At 38.8% G+C, this 18,107-nt stretch overlaps 2 protein-coding genes across 2 annotated transcripts; one reads left to right on the top strand and one right to left on the bottom strand.

Moving 5' to 3' along the window:
- Positions 1 to 5,511: 5,511 nt before the first annotated feature.
- LOC105969848 (endoglucanase 14) lies at positions 5,512 to 7,707 on the bottom strand. The gene is made up of 5 exons (XM_088818921.1): positions 7,466 to 7,707; positions 6,956 to 7,369; positions 6,631 to 6,717; positions 6,356 to 6,508; positions 5,512 to 6,258 (listed from the first exon to the last, which is right to left on the bottom strand). The coding sequence occupies exons 1-5, from the start codon at positions 7,658 to 7,660 to the stop codon at positions 5,656 to 5,658; spliced, it is 1,452 nt and encodes a 483-aa protein (XP_088675047.1). The 5' UTR covers positions 7,661 to 7,707; the 3' UTR covers positions 5,512 to 5,655.
- A 6,244-nt stretch (positions 7,708 to 13,951) lies between these two features.
- On the top strand, positions 13,952 to 14,485 carry LOC148770146 (DNA damage-inducible protein 1-like). The gene has a single exon (XM_088819005.1). It carries the CDS (start codon positions 13,952 to 13,954, stop codon positions 14,483 to 14,485), a length of 534 nt encoding a protein of 177 aa, XP_088675131.1.
- The last annotated feature ends 3,622 nt before the right edge of the window (positions 14,486 to 18,107 follow it).

Genomic DNA, 18,107 nt, shown 5'->3' with positions numbered 1-18,107 from the left:
GTGGGAGAAGATGATTATCACTCTCCACGATGTCCAGTTGATTTTAGGTGCCCATGTGGAGGGACGGGTGGTCGCGCCTATGTACAACGAGAGCACCGGGCGGACAAATTGCGTGTATTCATTGCCCGAGATTATGAACCTCAATCTTGATGAGATTAACGAGGCATGGAAGCATGGGCCCCCATGTGGAGGATGATACATGCATAGTTGTTGATGCCCAACACGCCAATGAGACTCCGAGTTCAGATATATCTTGTGTTTCTTCTCGGATTGATTTTATTCCCTGACAAGGCGTGTGATCGGGTGAAGCCGTGGTATATGCACGTGCTCGAGGATGTCGTACTTAATCATTTCGGAACGTATTCGTGGGGTTCGGCCTATCTGGCCAATCTATATAGGGAGCTGGGTATATGCAGTCGAGCACAGTCGAGGAGCTTGGCAGGTTGCACCACCCTTCTTCTTCAGGTAAAATGATATGTTTTATGTAATTATTTTTTTCATAATGTTTTTAAATTAATGTATTCTAATGTTTATTTAATTAAATATTCTTAAATAAAATATCGTAGTGCTGGATATATGAGCACTTCACGAGATTTCAGCCACCGGAGAAGAGCAAGCGGTACCGCAACTTCCAGGCTCGATGCAAGATGTGAAACACGTCGCCAAAAGCAGGCACGGTCGAGTATGTTCGAGATTTACTCGACAGTTTGAGTGCGGATAATGTAAGTTATTTATGTATTTATATATTTTTGAATTTTTGAATTTATGTATTTATATTTTCTACAAATATGAGTGCGGGGATGTAAGTTGTTTATTTGAATTTTTCGATTTATGTATTTTTTTTTTCTATTAAGGCCGAGTGGCTACCGTATGGTCGGGATATATGTTGGTTATAATATCTACACGCAAGTGCACGCAAGTGCACGTATCGTACAAGTAAAATAGTGGACTAAAAGTTCGAATATCGAACCCACAGGGAATATTTAATTATTTAATCCTAGATGCCAAATTCTACCAATTATTATCAAGTCCACCCTACACAGTCGACTTTAAAGAGAATTAACTAAATTAAAAGGCAAATTAAAAAGACAATAGCACGAAAGCAATTGAAAACGAAGGTTTAATCAGAGTAAACAAGCCTAGGATTTTATTCTTCCCCCTATGTGATTATTACTTCCCCAATTCCATCAATTATGCAAGCAATTAACCCGGATTATTAACCTGAGATGCTAAAATAATCATAACCCGCTTCCGCATGTATTACGATTCTAATACTCTAGATTCAGTTACAATATTCCTATGCAATTAATTCTAGAACACTGCATTAAGCACAAATCTCAATAATGGCTACCTAAGAGATTAACTATATTCTTATGTTAATACCACAAAAGCTCTTCTACCACAGTTCTAATTATTAACCGGATCTTCCGATTCATGCGATTAACAATAATATAAAAGAACATAAGGTGATCAAATTCATGCACTTAATAAAACAAGTAGGAGAAATAATCCGGAATTAAAACTTGCATAAAATCATAGAATTGGGTTCATAAATCCTACATAGAGTTCCAAATAAAATCTTAGAAATAAAGATTTAGCTACTCGTGATTCTTATGATAAATAAAATAAATAAATTAAAAAAGAAAAACTATGCTTGAGTCTTCGTTGATCTTCGTTTCTCGCGTTTTGTGGTGTATAATTCCGTGCTTATGGTGTAGAGACTTGTTGCTTTTATAGGCTTTTCTTGATAAGGAAGTAGTGGAAACCTAAAAGAATCAATTTCCGCCACTTTCCCCCATCAGGATTTGTTCTTCGCTTTTCGTCATATTGGAGTCCGAATATTGGAATGTTTTGTAAAGAAGAATTGTAGCCCATGAAATTATCTTTCCAATGCCGCCAAAATCAGCTGCTTTGGAGTTCGTATGAGAGAGATATGCTTGAAATGGTGGACACTGCCAAAGTTGTGGCGAGATTCCTTCTTCCAATTTGATTTATTTCCTTATTTGCAACTTTTTTCCTTTCTTTATGATAATTTTTCTTTCATTGACACCTAATTCTCGTTTTTCACCTATAAAGCACAAAATCAATCAATTAAAGCACAAATATAATTAAATCTAAACAAAAGATACACGTAAAGTAAACGTTTTGAGCGTAAAATCTACACTCAACAATATACACAAGAGGATCCTCGTACGTTGTATCATGGCATGATCCAGTAGATGTGGGTCGTAGAGCCGTATATGCCTGATTGATGCGTTCGACAGTTCGGGTCCGTTCAGTATATTCCGCGCGGAAAGATTTCATTGATGGGGCCATGTTTGTACGGTCCGAAAGGAGGTGCATCGTACAAAGTCAACTACCAAATTTCGGGTGGCATGTGGGACATGGTCGAGGCTCATTCCATTCGGAGTAACAACTACAAGACGGCACGATAATAGGGGGAAGTCGGCGAGCACTACATAGACTGGTACACCAATCGATCTCATTTGAAGATCACCAACCCCGATATAGGCCCATTTGAACCGCATCGAGAGAATATGAGGCCACGAGATCCAGCCGACATGTTATAAGATAGTACGTGCATTGTACCCGATCACTAGGAGCACTGGGCATGACTAGATGCAGCAGTTTGCCAATTTCCTTGCCGACCTTGAAGATATTATGTTGCTCGCCGCCCGATGTATTGGCATCGACCAGGACGACAACGACAACGATGATCATCATCATCATGAGGTGCAGCCGTCGAGGAGAGTGCGGCGATAGTTTAGAGATTTTTTTTTATTATATATTTTTATGAACTATCTAATTTACTAGTTTATTTTATTTTATTATTACTAGGAACTATTTAATTTCCTTGGTTTTTTTTTTAATTATTATTAGGAATTATTTAATTCACTAATTTTGTTTCATTATTATTAGGAACTATTTAATTTACTAGTTTATTTTGTATTTTATTTTACTAGTTTTATGATTTTCGTATGCATTATAAGTGACTAATTTCATGAATTTAGCAACTACGTACAAGTTTAACAATTAAAATGAAAATTTAAACATTTATTAACATAACTTAAACATTAAAAAAAACAACAGTACAAATTTAAGCATTCCAAAACATAACTTAAACGTTAAAAAAAAAAAAAAAAAACAATAACAACAACAACAACATTGCAAATTTAATCATTCCAAAAACATAAGTTAAACATTAAAATACAAAATACAACACTACAAATTTAAACATTCCAAAACATAACTTAAACATTCAAATAAGGCCGATGGTTACCATTGCCATCACTCACAGTCAATCGCTATAATCCATCATCCATTGATTTTTTGCTAATTAAGTTGAACGGACGAGAACGTTTCTTCAATAGTCCGCGTCTTCCAGATTGGTATCTTACACACGTCAAAACATAAAATGTCTCTGTTTTACAATGATTAATCAGTTGATGATTATGACTAATTGTTGTGTCTTTCGCCCACATAGTTAACGCTTCTCTACTATCAAACACAATACCACGTTCAAAGTAGTGAATATGATCGTGAGATTCTTCTCTTAGTTCCTGCATAAATATTAAAATTAAAAGACACTATTTAAAGGATTTCGTAAGACATTACACGAAATTAAAGGTACAATTTCGTATATAATCAATCTTACGAAATTTTACCTTCCATTTCGTAAGTTTTTACACGAAATGAACATAAAACGAAATTAAAGGTAAGGTTTATTTGGTGACCAAACGCACGAAACAAACAAAAAAAATGATATTAAGATAGATTTCGTGTTGTAGTACACGAAGTTAAAGAGTAAATTTCGTAGGAGAAAACACGAAATGCTTAAAACTGTTGGGAATGAACAAAAAACATATATTTTCTCCTCAAAACTGAAGTTGTTTTCATCCATGTAGATAATTGTTGTGCTCAAAGTCATATTGTTAGAAAAATATAGGATTTGCAAAGTTTGAAAATTTAAAGGGTAAGTGTGTTTGAGAGAGGATTTGGAAAATAAAAAAAAAATGAATTGTTTTGCACTGCGAATAGAAAAAATCGCACTGATAGTAGCAAACTCCTAATTTTTTATTTAACAGGGTCGTATTACATATATTTTTTTTTTATGTTATTGAATTATTTTGCCATCCATGTTGCCGGAATTTCCTCGCTATTGGACCCGATCGAAAGACAACATCTGATGGGGGTTCGTTGGCCATCATAGAAATATGTTTAGTCTTTTGTGTGTATTTTTCCTCTCTCTCTGTTCTTCTTTCTTCTCCTCCCCCTGCCTCGTGTTCTTCCCCGATTTTGTTAGGCCCCAAAACATGTGGTTGGTGGGCTTGGGCTGAAGAGAAAAATAGGGCTGGTTGGTGGGCCTTTCGGACCTAGGCAAAATAGCCCGGATCAACAACCTTGATCTTTCTGCTTCAAAGAACAACAAATATTTATACAATGCATCCCCATAGCCTGTGGAGACAACATTGTGAACTTGAACAACACAAGAAAAAACAAAGGCTAACATAAAAGAATTAGACATAATTGGTAGTTCACACAAATAATTATTTTTTCTTTTTTTAATTGGGATAATACCTAATTTAATTCTTTGAACTGCGAACGTCTTTGCAATTTACCCACCAGAAAATAGTTATACTTGTATACTTAAAATTACTAAATTGTTACAGCGACAATTAAAAAGTCTATTTTTAGCAAAATTGTTCCCTAAATTGTGATACACGTACAACTCGCACATAAAATGGAGGAGCAATTTTGCCAATACACAAGAAATGCTGGGGTGTTTATGGTAGGTAAAATATATTTTATTTGATTCTTTCTTATTTCAAGTTTGAAAATATGATATTTTTAATTATTTAGATTTGAATAATAATATGTATTGGTTTATGCAGAAAATTGATATTATAGTTTAAATTATGTAATATATAAGTATAAACTAGCAATTCTCCCGTGACATGTATGGACCACGAGGTAGCATTGCAAAAATGAAAAAAATTTAAATACATAGTAATGAAATTGCAATGAATTTTTTTTACATAATATTAAAATAATTAGTTATGAAATTATGATCATACAAATTTCAATAAAAAGCATATACTAAATAAAAAATACATATTAATCATATTTAATTGTTATTCGTTAGAAATAATTAACATTTCAAATGTATATTAACTATAAAATAAATTGTTTACAAAGAAATTTCAAAACTTAAAAAGAACAAAATTGAAATTATCGGAGTGGATCAAGATTTTCTTAGTTGATTTACAAATCTAATTTGCTATGAAACTCATTGGAAAAAAATGGAAAATAAAAGATGAAAAAGAGATAATAATATAATAATAATGAATTTAAACTTTTTTTTTAATACGACGTTAGAATTTCGTAGGTTACCCAAGTGTTCTCATCAAAAAAAAGGTTACCCAAGTGTTTCTTAGATAAACTTTATCGTAGAAATATTTTTTGGTAATGAAGAGGAAGGTCAACGTAATTGTAAAAGGGATGCGACTCTAATTTAGACTGTAATTAACCCTTTATTTTATTGAATAATAGTTTATTCAGCACAGCTACAACACATTAGATACTGAGCTGCTATTCATATTTGATAAGACCTATTTCAGTATATTTTGTGTAAAAAACAATTACAAAATATTAGGATCAAGCTGCAAGCCTAGCCAAAACCCCAACAAGAGGTGCGTTATTAGCGGTAGAAGGCTCAGCCTGCTGGTAATTATTTCTAGCGTCTGTGTATTGGTCACTCTGATCGGGCCCGCCGACAATCGCCCCGGTCAGCACATTCGGGTTATCCGCGTTCCTATTGTACCAGTTGTTAAAACCATCCTGGCAGCCCACTCGCGTCCGGTCTTTCTTTATAGACACAATTGATGCTCCTCTGTGGTGAACACGTTTCGGATAGTTCGACCCGAATCCGACCATGTAACTCAGTCTCTTCGGGTTGTTACCCAATATGTAATCCACCTGAGATCTTGCGAAAGAGATCAAGTCGTTCGGTCCAACCGCACCCCCGGCGCATCGAAGAGTGGATCTTGCTTTGGATAGGTAGTCGGCGTAGGCCGACATGATGAATGAAGCGCTGTTTACGTATTGAAGATTGCTCCATGGAAGAAACCAGAGAAGCCCACCTTTAGTCTTCTGAAAATTGCCATTTCCTTTTTGAATGCAGTTGCAAATGAATTGTTCTGCGGAGTTTTTCATCTGCCCCATGTTTCCACTTTCGGGAAACCTCCTTTCTAGGATACCCTAAGAGAAAATAAATTTCATTTAAAAATAATCAATAGTAATATTCTTGAATATATATAGTTTAAATTAGTAATGATCATATAGTACGTATACGTACCTTTGCGACAAGTAGTTGGGCGCCGACGTATTTGTCGTCCCATGAGAACATGCCTCTGGTGCCGCCGGTGTTAGATGACTGGTTGATGAAGTCCGCGTACCTCTGATTGTTAGTGGCTCTTTGTAGCCACGCAGCCGCCCACAAAAGTTCGTCCTAATTAATTAATTTGGAGAAATGTTTGTTCCATATTAATAAATTGCTTTTGTTATATTTCATTTAAGTATTTAAATTACATCATATATATGCTGGTGCAATGTGTAGTGCTTAATATTAACCTGATAGCCACTGCTTGAATAGAATTGTCCGGCAACTGGAATGCTGTTTTGGTACACACCTTGGTGACTGTTGGCAAAGTCAAATAACTGCATTGCAATTGTAGTTAGGAGAGAGAGAGAGAGAGAGAGAGAGAGAGAGAGAGAGAGAGAGAGAGAGAGAGAGAGAGAGAGAGAGAGAGAGAGAGAGAGAGAGAGAGAGAGAGAGAGAGAGAGAGAGAGAGAGAGAGAGAGAGAGAGAGAGAGAGAGAGAGAGAGAGAGAGAGAGAGAGAGAGAGAGAGAGAGAGAGATAGAGAGAGAGAGAGAGAGAGAGAGAGAGAGAGAGACCTGTTTAGCATGTCTGATAAGCTCAAAAGAATAAGAGGCGTTGGAGCTACTGAAAGCAATGGAGGCAGCAGCAAGAGCGGCGGCAGTTTCACCGGCAATGTCAGATCCAGGATGCTGATCATCAATCCTGTAAGCATCCCTGGGCGTAGTCATATCTTCAGGCCTCTGCCAGCAAGCATGATCCGACGCTCCATCTCCAACTTCACCGTACAACACATCAGGATCCGAGTGGGCCTTCATCAGATAGTCGGTTCCCCATTTTACGGCTTTCAGTGCATTCCAATACTCATTTCTCGCCTTCAAATTATTCCCGAATTCCACCACACTCCATGCAAGCATCGTCACCGAATACGCCATTGGTAATCCAAATTTCACGTTGTCTCCCGCGTCGTAGTATCCTCCCACTAGGTTAACCTGAATGCCCACAAATACCATTCATGCATCCAAATATAATTATTAAAAAATAATTAATGTAATATATATATTCTATTTGATTTCATTAATTTATACATTGACACTTCTGCCATCCCTAATGCCGGAATTTCCTCGCCATTGGACCCTCTGGTCGGAAGGCAACAGCCCCGATCTTTGTGCTTCAAAGAACAACAAAGATTTAGATAATGCATCCCCATAGTCTGCGGATACAACATTGTGCACTTGAACAACGCAAGATAAAACAAACGCTAACAGAAGCAACTTTGACATAATTGCTACTTCACACAAATGATTTTTCTTTTTTTTTTTTCCAATTGGGATATGGCAAAACTTCTTGGGATAATACCTAATTTATAGAAGAGTCATTTTTGGCTTTGATGAGAGGGGTGAATCTCGTAATTGAGGTATTGTTACTATATGATTCTAAATTCGGAGAATATTTGAATGTGTTGAAGTAAGTTGGTTTGGATTATTTAAAGTTAGGTGTTTGATTAGATTCACTTATTTCCTTTAATTTGGCAACTTGTACTAACTTAAATATTCATTAATGATATAATTCACTCGTATTGAAATTCGATTGAAGATTACTAGTTAGATGATATTATGATTCATTGAATTATATTCATCATTTTGGCAATTTGGATTTTGGACTAACCAATTATATATCTTGGTCAAAATATTTATTTATGATATAATTCAGTCATATTGCATTGGGATTGAGATTGAGTTGAATGATAGGATATATCATTTACTTAATTGATCCTGGAATTTTGACAAATGATTGGACTAACTAATTATGTTGGTCAAACATATTTATTTATGATATAACTCAGTCAAAATTACATCTGGATTCAAAATTATGGTCCAGTACTTTTCAAAAAAAAAAAAAATTAAGGTTTAGAAGATCTGATTGTTCATTTAATCAGCCTTTTAGTTTGGAAAATTGGACAAACAAATCATATTGTCTAAGACAATTCTCTCCAATATCAATTGACGTTTCGTGCGGACCTGATTGGTTTTTGTAGGGTTTTAGGGTACTAGGGTCAAGGGTGTGCCCTTGAATATATTAATTTAACATATATATATATATATATATATATATATATATATATATATATATATATATATATATATATATATATATATATATATATATATATATATATAATAGTTTTGGGGGTCATTTAGAGGCTGTTTGAGAAAACCTCCTCCTACATTATTAAGAGATGTGTTATTTGTTCTGCAAGGATGATTTAGCGGTTGGAGTAAATGATCATGTGTTAATTGACTCAGGTTCGAATTCACTTACCAACGGTCGCTAGTTGGAGCTTCTTAGCCTAGTGTGGTCTACCTCTTTGGTATGATATATAAGCTATTATACGAGAGTGTAGGTTTACCCAGTGCACCTATATGGTTGGCTGCGGGTTTCCTTCATTACAAAAAAAAAAAAAAAAAAAGAGACGTGTTATTTTCATCCTTCCAATATCTTATTTCACCACCAAATTAAATTTATTTCATATTTTACTTTTTTTTTTATCCATATTCTCTATAAATTCATAAATTGTCCACCACTAAACTAATTTGAATATTCACAACTCTACCATTTCCACAAGAATCTTTGCTACATATCCCACCCTCTCCACCTTAAGTGAACGATACATTTGTCAGTGAAAAAATAAATTAAGAGAGCTCTTGTAGAAAAAAAAAACCAGATATTTTTGATATGTTATTTTTTGTGGATTAAAATTTGAAATATATATATATATATATATATATATATATATATATATATATATATATATATATATATATATATATATATATATATATATATATATATATATATATATATATATATATATATATATATATATATATATATATATATATATTACTTTTCATTCAACACAATATGTCCAGAAATTGATTCAAATTAGACGATTATTAGAATCTTGTGTTACCTTTTAGATTTCATTGAAAAAAAAAAAGAGAAAAATATTATTAATAAAGGAGGATTAAACGAATATAAGGGAGGGCGATGGATTAGAGATTAAAAGAGTGTTTATGATATTTTATATAAATTTGATGATGAATTATGATAATTTGGAGGTGCAAATAGAATCACTCTTAATTAAATGGAGAAAAACATAACCATATTACATCCTTGTGGATACTTGTTACCCTCTTAGTCAGTGATATTGGCTATGACTCGAGTGTGGCCGAGTCATGGCCGAGAAATGGTGCCAAGTGGGGATTGGCACAAGACAGCCACACAATCGGCCAATGAGTGGTCGAGTGTCGGGCAAGCATTCGGGGTGTTTGTCCGAGAAAGCAATGATCGGCTTGATTCAAGTGGGAACGGTGATCGAATGTACTTGTGGCTGGCACGGGCGTTGCTCGGCAGCAAATGCGGACAAGCGTGGGAAGTAATCGGCATGTGACCGGTAACTTGGGCAAACGAACGTTCGAGGGAAATCGACCACGACTTGACAAGTGTGGGCAATTTGGCACAACTGATTGGCAAGTTAATGAAGGCAGCCCGATGTGCGGGCGTGCTAAAGACCGTGTGGGCAAAGAACTGGCAAGTAATCGGCAAAGGCAAGCAAAACGTGCGGAAAAGGCAAGGCAGATGGGCTGCCTAGCAACCGGCCGGGCTTTTGGGCCGTTTGGCGCGCCCGATCAAGTTGGGCTTCGAAAATCAGCCTTGTGGGCCGATTTGAGGGAAGTTACGGAGCGGTTGAGGCCTGGAAAGCACGAAAAACTGCCTCTTATTACTTCTAATAGTTGGTCAAGTGTCAAGTGTTAGTGCTGCCATGTGTCCTTAGGTAGTTTTACGTGAAAACTACCTTTTCCTTGTATTTATTTGGCTATGAGTGCACAAATCCGACCCAATCTAGCATTAGAGAGTTCAAATTGCAATTGTGGGCATTCTGAATGAGGATTTTGTGTGTGCACCTTAGTCTCCTTTGTATTCTTTGTGGGAAATAAATATAAAGGTTGGGCATTGCCCGTAAACGTTCTTGTGTGTTTGTTTTGTGGGGATCGATGCATGTATACGCAGCGGAAAACAAAATTTAATCGAACTCAATGTTCGATCACATGCATAAATCAATTAATTGAACGTACCTTAACGCTTCCGCCATACACATGGTAATTTTTCATATTTTAATCGAAATTAAATAAAACGAAAAACAAAGACGAGCATGCTTGCATACGACATCATGAAATCGAAAACATACATTATTCATATAATTTTCATGCTCACAAATTAATTCACATAATCCAATTATGAATCAATTCGCAGGGGTTTTCGATTTTACCTCTTGAAGCGTGAGATTTCGACGAATCGAAATCTATAAACTAAGACACGCACAAGCTGCTATTAAACAACTCCAAGGCTGCGAAGAACCGACCGAACAGCAGCTGGTCCGATCTGATCTCGACGGCGGCTCATGAGATGCAGCGGCGGCGGCGCGTGGCAACGGCAACGGCGCGTGCGGGGCTGGCGGTGGTGGAGTTGCGTTCTTCCTCTCCAATTAGGTTTCACCTCGTACAACTAGACCCACTCTAACTGCAGCACTAGATACATAAGAGTTAGAAAAACAACGGGAATAAAGACGAGGAAGAAAAGAGAAGAAACCGGCGGCGGCGGCGGCGCGACGGCGATGCGGCGGTGCAGCGGCGGGGCTGCAACCGTGAGGCGGAGGACGGCCGTGCTTCATGCGGCTAGGGTTTTGGGGCTGTAAAATCTTATCTCAACTCATCATATGAGTTGTATTTATACTAGGGTTCATAACCCTCATGGGCTTAAGTCATTGGGCTTGACCCACTGATCCATTAAGCCCACCCCTTCGTCGGCCTCGTTTCTTACAAACTATCGTCCACAAAATTATAACAAAATTATATTTTTGACGAGCATAAAGTCCTCGTCGATACGAGTGCCTCTTTGAAATTTTCAATTTCCAAAATTGGAAACTTCTAATTTAGTGGACATGCTAAATCGGGAAAATTCCCAATTTAGAAAGTTCACTAAATTTCCGCATATCTCTTTCTCTCCGTTTATTCCAACTCGTAATCCACAATTACGAATCTTAGATTCAATCATATTGACATCCAACTACGCAAAGATTAACACATTAATCTAGGCTTGTTTTTTTTCAAGGATCCATGTTACACGAGAAGTGTGACCCTCAATGGTTCAGGTGTAAGCTAGCCGTGGGCTCACAACTCTTTGTGATTCGAAAAACACATTTTTCTTATACGAACTCATCCCAAGAGTCCCGATTAGGGTAAAACTCATTTTACTCAATCGCCGATCAAATCGGTGCCCAACGAATCAAGATTGGCGTCTAGCAACTACGCATCATGATTCCCTAGATACAAATGAAGTGCCTGCAAGAACCTTGTGATATAGTTAACGTACAGTACGATCCCTTCGCAGCAAATGTCCCGATTGATCTAGAGGCATTGGTCCACCGAGACCTCTTATTAAGTTCAATAACCGTGCGAACGTTCTAGGTGTTATAATCCGTTCGTGTGTGACTTAGAGAAACACATTTCCCTAATCACCCCACTATCAACTCCGGCCGGAGATTCCATGGATTACAAACCGACAGGACACACAGGACATCCATGACTACTCAAGCGCTCGAATCCCCTACTACAATACACAGACTTCACACTAGATTTCGGACTGCACGAACGTTGGCCCTTGGAGCGGTCCGCGGTGGGGCTCAGGGACAGGTCACGATACAGTCGGTCCTCTAGTGAAGTCATGGTGATGTCTGGGTCTTAAGGACTAATGGTGCACAACTATATCATAGAAACCTATTACTCGATGATTGGGAACCACTTATAGATTTCTAGGCGAGGGAGTTCAGTGAACTCATCTAATATGAGCACCCACTCAAGTATGCCGATGTCACAACACCGATGACTGATGAGACGCAGTACACATACACTAAGTGCTAGTCTCAAAAGGGAAAGGCCGGTATCCTCATTATTGGCGTAACCCATCGACTAGGAACAAGGTTTAACAGTTACATTACATTGCTGAGTTATCTCACGATTCTACTAGATCAACTCACAGTAATAGAGTAACTCGTTAGGACTATATCTATGCTGCTTGCATGGGATAAGAGATATAGAATGCCAAAAGGTATTTTACTATTAATTTGAAATAGATAATTTACGAGTAGCGTGAGAAAACACAACACTTAGTTGGCTTATTGGTCACATACTCTAACATGTTTTCCGCTGCATACTCTTGTGTTCGTTTACATTGGCTTAAAAGACTTGTGTTTGTGCGTTTTGTGCGAAGAGAATCGAGAGGAAGGCTGACTGATTTGGTGGGCAAATCAGGCCGCACGGGCGAAAATTTCTTTAGTAAAGAAACCCCTGTGACAGTTGGTATCAGAGCCCGGTTCAAGGGTTCTGAACGTGTTGCTGTTCGGCATGGCTGAAGATTCTGGATCTTCGACAAATCCAAATCCTACTCGTGTGATGATGCTACAGATGGAATCAAGGCAGCAACGTCTTGAATCCTTGGTTGGGCCGCCCCTAGATCCAACGGATCCACCAATCTTGCAAAGGCTCGCTGATGGGAAGCGAGAAATCGATCGTTTGTCAAGATCGTTGGATGATCTGCCCCAATTTGTGGAGGGCAGATTCACGTCCGTTGCCGAGGAGAATGGAATCCTGATTGATGCCGTTGAGACGAAGCTTGAGGGAATGCTTACGGATTTGATGGTGTTAAAAAGGGCTGTTCGAAATGAAGGATCAAGTTCCGAGGGCAGAACGTTGGGATCCAAAGTTCGGGTGCCGGAACCGACTGCGTTTGTTGGTGTGCGCAGCGCTAAAGAAGTCGAAAACTTCGTGTGGGATATGGAGAATTACTTCGAGGCGGAAAAGGTTCCGGATCGTGAGAAAGTGACCATTACAAGTATGTATCTTGTGGGTGATGCAAAATTATGGTGGCGTGCTCGTTTGTCAGACGATGCAAGTGCCAACCGAGTGAAGATCGAGACATGGGAGGTGCTGAAACGGGAATTGAAAGAGCAATTCCTTCCTTGCAACGTGGGCTGGATTGCAAGGGAATCCCTTAGGCAATTGAAGCACAAGGGAACCGTGAGGGAGTATATCAAGGATTTCAGTTCTCTACTCGTTGACATACGTGATATGTCCGATGAAGATAAGCTGTTCAACTTCATGGCTGGATTGCAGCCATGGGCCCAAACCGAGTTGCGGAGACAAGGCGTGAAGGATCTGCCAAGTGCTATCTCGAAAGTGGATCGACTTGTCAATTACAAGGTGATGGGGGCCGATGATTCCGATAAGGAAGGCTCGAAGAGGGATAAGTCCAAGGGAAAGAAGTTCGGTGGCAAGGGTGGCCGGAATTGGAAGCAAAAAGAGAGGCTAGAGAGCGGTGATGGCGAGGGATCCACGGTGCAGGCCAAGACCAGTGGACAACCCGTCGTCAACAAACAAAACCGTGGGTGCTTTCTATGTGATGGCAACCACCGGATGATGGACTGTCCTTAGAGGAGCAAGTTGAATGATTTGATGTGGGAGTCGGATAGTGAGAAAGATTCGGACGAGACGAGGCGTGAAAATCCGATTCAGTTGTTGAGTGCTTTGGTCGTGGACAAAGCACCCAACGGCACCAAGGGCTTGATGTATGCTACGGTGCTGATCAATGGCAAAGAAGTGAAGGCGATGGTTGATTCGGGAGCAACTCATAACTTCGTTGCCGAGAGAGAAGTCAAGAAGCTGGGCTTGACTCTCTCAAAATATGCAAGTCAAGTTAAGGCTGTAAATTCAGTGGCGGGGCCTGTGAAAGGCAGAACCGATGTCGATCTAGTGATCGGTTCTTGGAAAGGGCAGTGCGAATTGACTGCCGTACAACTAGACGATTTTGATGTGATATTGGGGCAAGAGTTCCTACTTGCTGCCAAGGCTGCAATGATACAGTTTCTCGAAGGGTTGATGATTATGGACGAAGAGTGTCCATGCTTCGTCGAATGCTCGTACGTTACGAAAGCAAAGGCGGGAAAGAAACCGGTGGCATTGTTGGCTGCGGTGCAATTGGAGGCATAATCGAACGACGAGGAGTCATCGAGCCTAATTGCAGCCGTTGGAAACAAGACGGTGAATTCTCGGGCTGGTTTGCTTGTACGTGCATTGCCGAGAAATGAGACAAGGGCCAAAGGCAAGTCGAGGTATTCATTTGGGTTTATGAATGGGCAATGTGGCCTTACTTTTGTTCCAAGTTATTGCCGTGTGTGGCATAATTCGTGGGTTCGAAATGTGGTATTCTCTGAATTTGCGTTGCCTGTTGGATTTTTGTTGGGCTAGTTTCTGTTGTTGATGAAATGGAAGCCGATTTTGGGTGATTTCCGTGGGCTGGAGGTCTGCTTTTTTTATTGGAGAGGCAATCGAGATAAAATGCTAGTTGTGCCAAAAACTAGCATTTTCACTTGTGGTTGGGTGCTGTTGTTTGAACGTGATTGGCGTTCATTTTTCCGAGGGCTGAAAGAATTTGTGGGAAATTCGTGGGATCAGACTTGGGATTTGGGTTTCGATGTGGTGCTATTGATCAAGCACAATCGAAGACGGTGGTAAGACAAGTGGAAACGAGGGAAAGCTGAAGCCGATGGTTTCAGTTCGACGAGGGCGTCGAACACCGTTGGTGGGGGAGGTCTGTTACCCCCTTTGTCGGTGATATCGGCTATGACTCGAGTGTGGCCGAGTCATGGCCGAGAAATGGTGCCAAGTGGGGATTGGCACAAGACAGCCCCACAATCGGCCAATGAGTGGTCGAGTGCCGGGCAAGCATTCGGGGTGTTTGTCCGAGAAAGCAAGGATCGGCTTGATTCGAGTGGAAATGATCGAAAGTACTTGTGGCTGGCACGGGCGTTGCTCGGCAGCAAATGCGGACAAGCGTGGGCAGTAATCGGCATGCGGCCGATAACTTGGGCAAACGAACGTTCGAGGGAAATCGACCATGACTTGACAAGTGTGGGCAATTTGGCACAACTGATTGGCAAGTCAATGAAGGCAGCCCGATGTGCGGGCGTGCTTAAGACCGTGTGGGCAAAGAACTGGCAAGTAATCGGCAAAGGCAAGCAAAACGTGCGGAAAAGGCAAGGCAGATGGGCTGCCTAGCAACCGGCCGGGCTGTTTGGGCCGTTTGGCGCGCCCGATCAAGTTGGGCTTCGAAAATCAGCTTTGTGGGCGGATTTGAGGGAAGTTACGGAGCGGTTGAGGCCTGGAAAGCACGAAAAACTGCCCCTTATTACTTCTAATAGTTGGCCAAGTGTCAAGTGTTAGTGCTGCCATGTGTCCTTAGGTAGTTTTGCGTGAAAACTACCTTTTCCTTGTACTTATTTGGCTATGAGTGCACAAATCCGACCCAATCTAGCATTAGAGAGTTCAGATTGTAATTGTGGGCATTCTGAGTGAGGATTTTGTGTGTGCACCTTAGTCTCCTTTGTATTCTTTGTGGGAAATTAATATAAAGGTTGGGCATTGCCCGTAAACGTGCTTGTGTGTTTGTTTTCCGCTGCATACTCTTGTGTTCGTTTACGTTGGCTTAAAAGACTTGTGTTTGTGCGTTTTGTGCAAAGGGAATCGAGAGGAAGGCTGACTGATTTGGTGGGCAAATCAGACCGCACAGGCGAAAATTTCTTGAGTAAAGAAACCCCTGTGACAATACCCATCACCAACTAACATACCAATACTACCCTCATCACATAAATCATGCCTATTTACATCAGTATTTTATTTTATGATATGCATTTATCATTTTCGCACATAAGTAATTCTATTATCTGTATTATCAAAAAATAAATAAAATCCCGATAAATTTACTACGTTAAATATGACTATATTATACTATAGTCAAATGTACTCACGTTCCTTTATATTTACCATCTTAAATACATTTTCAATCAAAAATAATATTTTCAATTAGTAGCTATCTGAAAAAAGGAATATTGCCAATTCACACCCATAAAAACTCTAACAAATCAACTTATAGCTCGCAATACAGATCAAAACAATCAAGTGCATATATTCTTTGACAAGAACAATCATGACTATACAATATTTGAAAAAACTACACAATAAAATAGATAGCTAGTTGAATATATGATCTATAGTCTAATTATAGTCATTTGTCATCGACTATAGTAATCTATACTCGACTATAGCTTTCAATCCCACTTCTCAACAAGATAACGGCTGTGATATCCATAGATTGCACGATAATGGAAGCCTTTTCGTTTCTCCACCGATAGCCGTCATTTTTTGTGGGTCGGACGAACCATTTGGCTAATTCACTTCTTCTTTGAGACAGTTGCGAGAGAGGCCTAGAACATCTTAGCTACAACTCCAGGAAAAAATACACCTAGAAGATTCCAACCGTGAAGGACTGTGCACTCCAAGCACCTTCTACCAAAACTCTCGTCGATAAGCACATAAGGTTTCGCGCGCACAAGGGAAAAATGTCATTGAAAAAATCCGATGGTCAAAACTGAATGAAATTATCAGCAAAAGATGGGGCTCGACGAGAGGAATCCAACAGTATGTAATTCGTCAAATTCTGACCACAGAAAAATTAAAAGTTACCCCTCCAAAAAGAGTAATTGTCGTCGAAATATGCGTGCACAATAAAATGATCACATAAACACATCCATAAATTCAAATTGTACGAAATAAATTAAAGAGAGAGCTCGACGAGGGGAATCCAAGATTGGTTATACCATCAAATTCCGACTGTGGGAAAGAAAATTACAACTCTGAGAAGCACCACCGTCGGGAAGGAAATTCGGAACCACGAGAGGTGGAACTTATAATCTTAAAGGCAAAATTGAGTATCCATATACTAGAAGAGGGTTTATCAAATTTTAAAAAATAAAGAAAGAAAATGGTTGGGTTTGTTCATAAGGATGAAATTATCTTTAGTTCCATATATTTTGAAATGAGGGGCTCCTTTATAATACCCCGATTTTTTTATATCCGAAAGTATATTTACACAGTAAAAGTTACTAGATCACACAACAATTTCAATATTTATTAACTTTTCCTATTTGAAAACATAATATATTCTCAAATTCTCCGAAACTCTCTCGACTCAAAAATTCCCCCGAAGCTAATTTTCGAAAGTTTGAATTGGAGAGAGGAAAGTTTCCCCTACTAATCCTTCTTCTTGCTTCTGTATTTGTCAGAGATTAGCTCCTACAATTTATTTATTGGAATATTGGAACTTGCAACTAACCATATAGGTGCACTGATAAAACTGCATCTGGTATAATAGCTTGTAAACCATAGGAGAAACGTAAACTACATTAGGCTAACCATGTGTGATAAACTCAATCTAGTGACTGTTACTCCTGTTGGAAATTTGAGAAGCTTTTTAAAAATTAAATTGCTTTTAATATTTTAGTTATTATTTTTTAATGTCCCCTTCAATGGTTGTTATGCACATTAAAACATATTTGGCCCTTAAGGTCACAATAACCCTATAAACAGGGTGTCATTAACTCATTTGCTAGGATAACGCAGTATATAACAGTACACATACACACATACGTACACAAACTATCCATCATCTTCTATATTTTCCGATATATTTGAGACACTTTGATAATGTTCGTTCTATTAGCTTCTTATGATCGACAATACACATACACACATACGTACACAAATTATCCATCAT

Source organism: Erythranthe guttata, chromosome 6, assembly GCF_056151865.1.
Source record: "Erythranthe guttata isolate IM_541 chromosome 6, IM_541, whole genome shotgun sequence".
Taxonomy (NCBI): Eukaryota; Viridiplantae; Streptophyta; class Magnoliopsida; order Lamiales; family Phrymaceae; genus Erythranthe; species Erythranthe guttata.
Note: the sequence above shows the minus strand (reverse complement) of the source record. Positions and strands in the feature narration are given on the sequence as shown.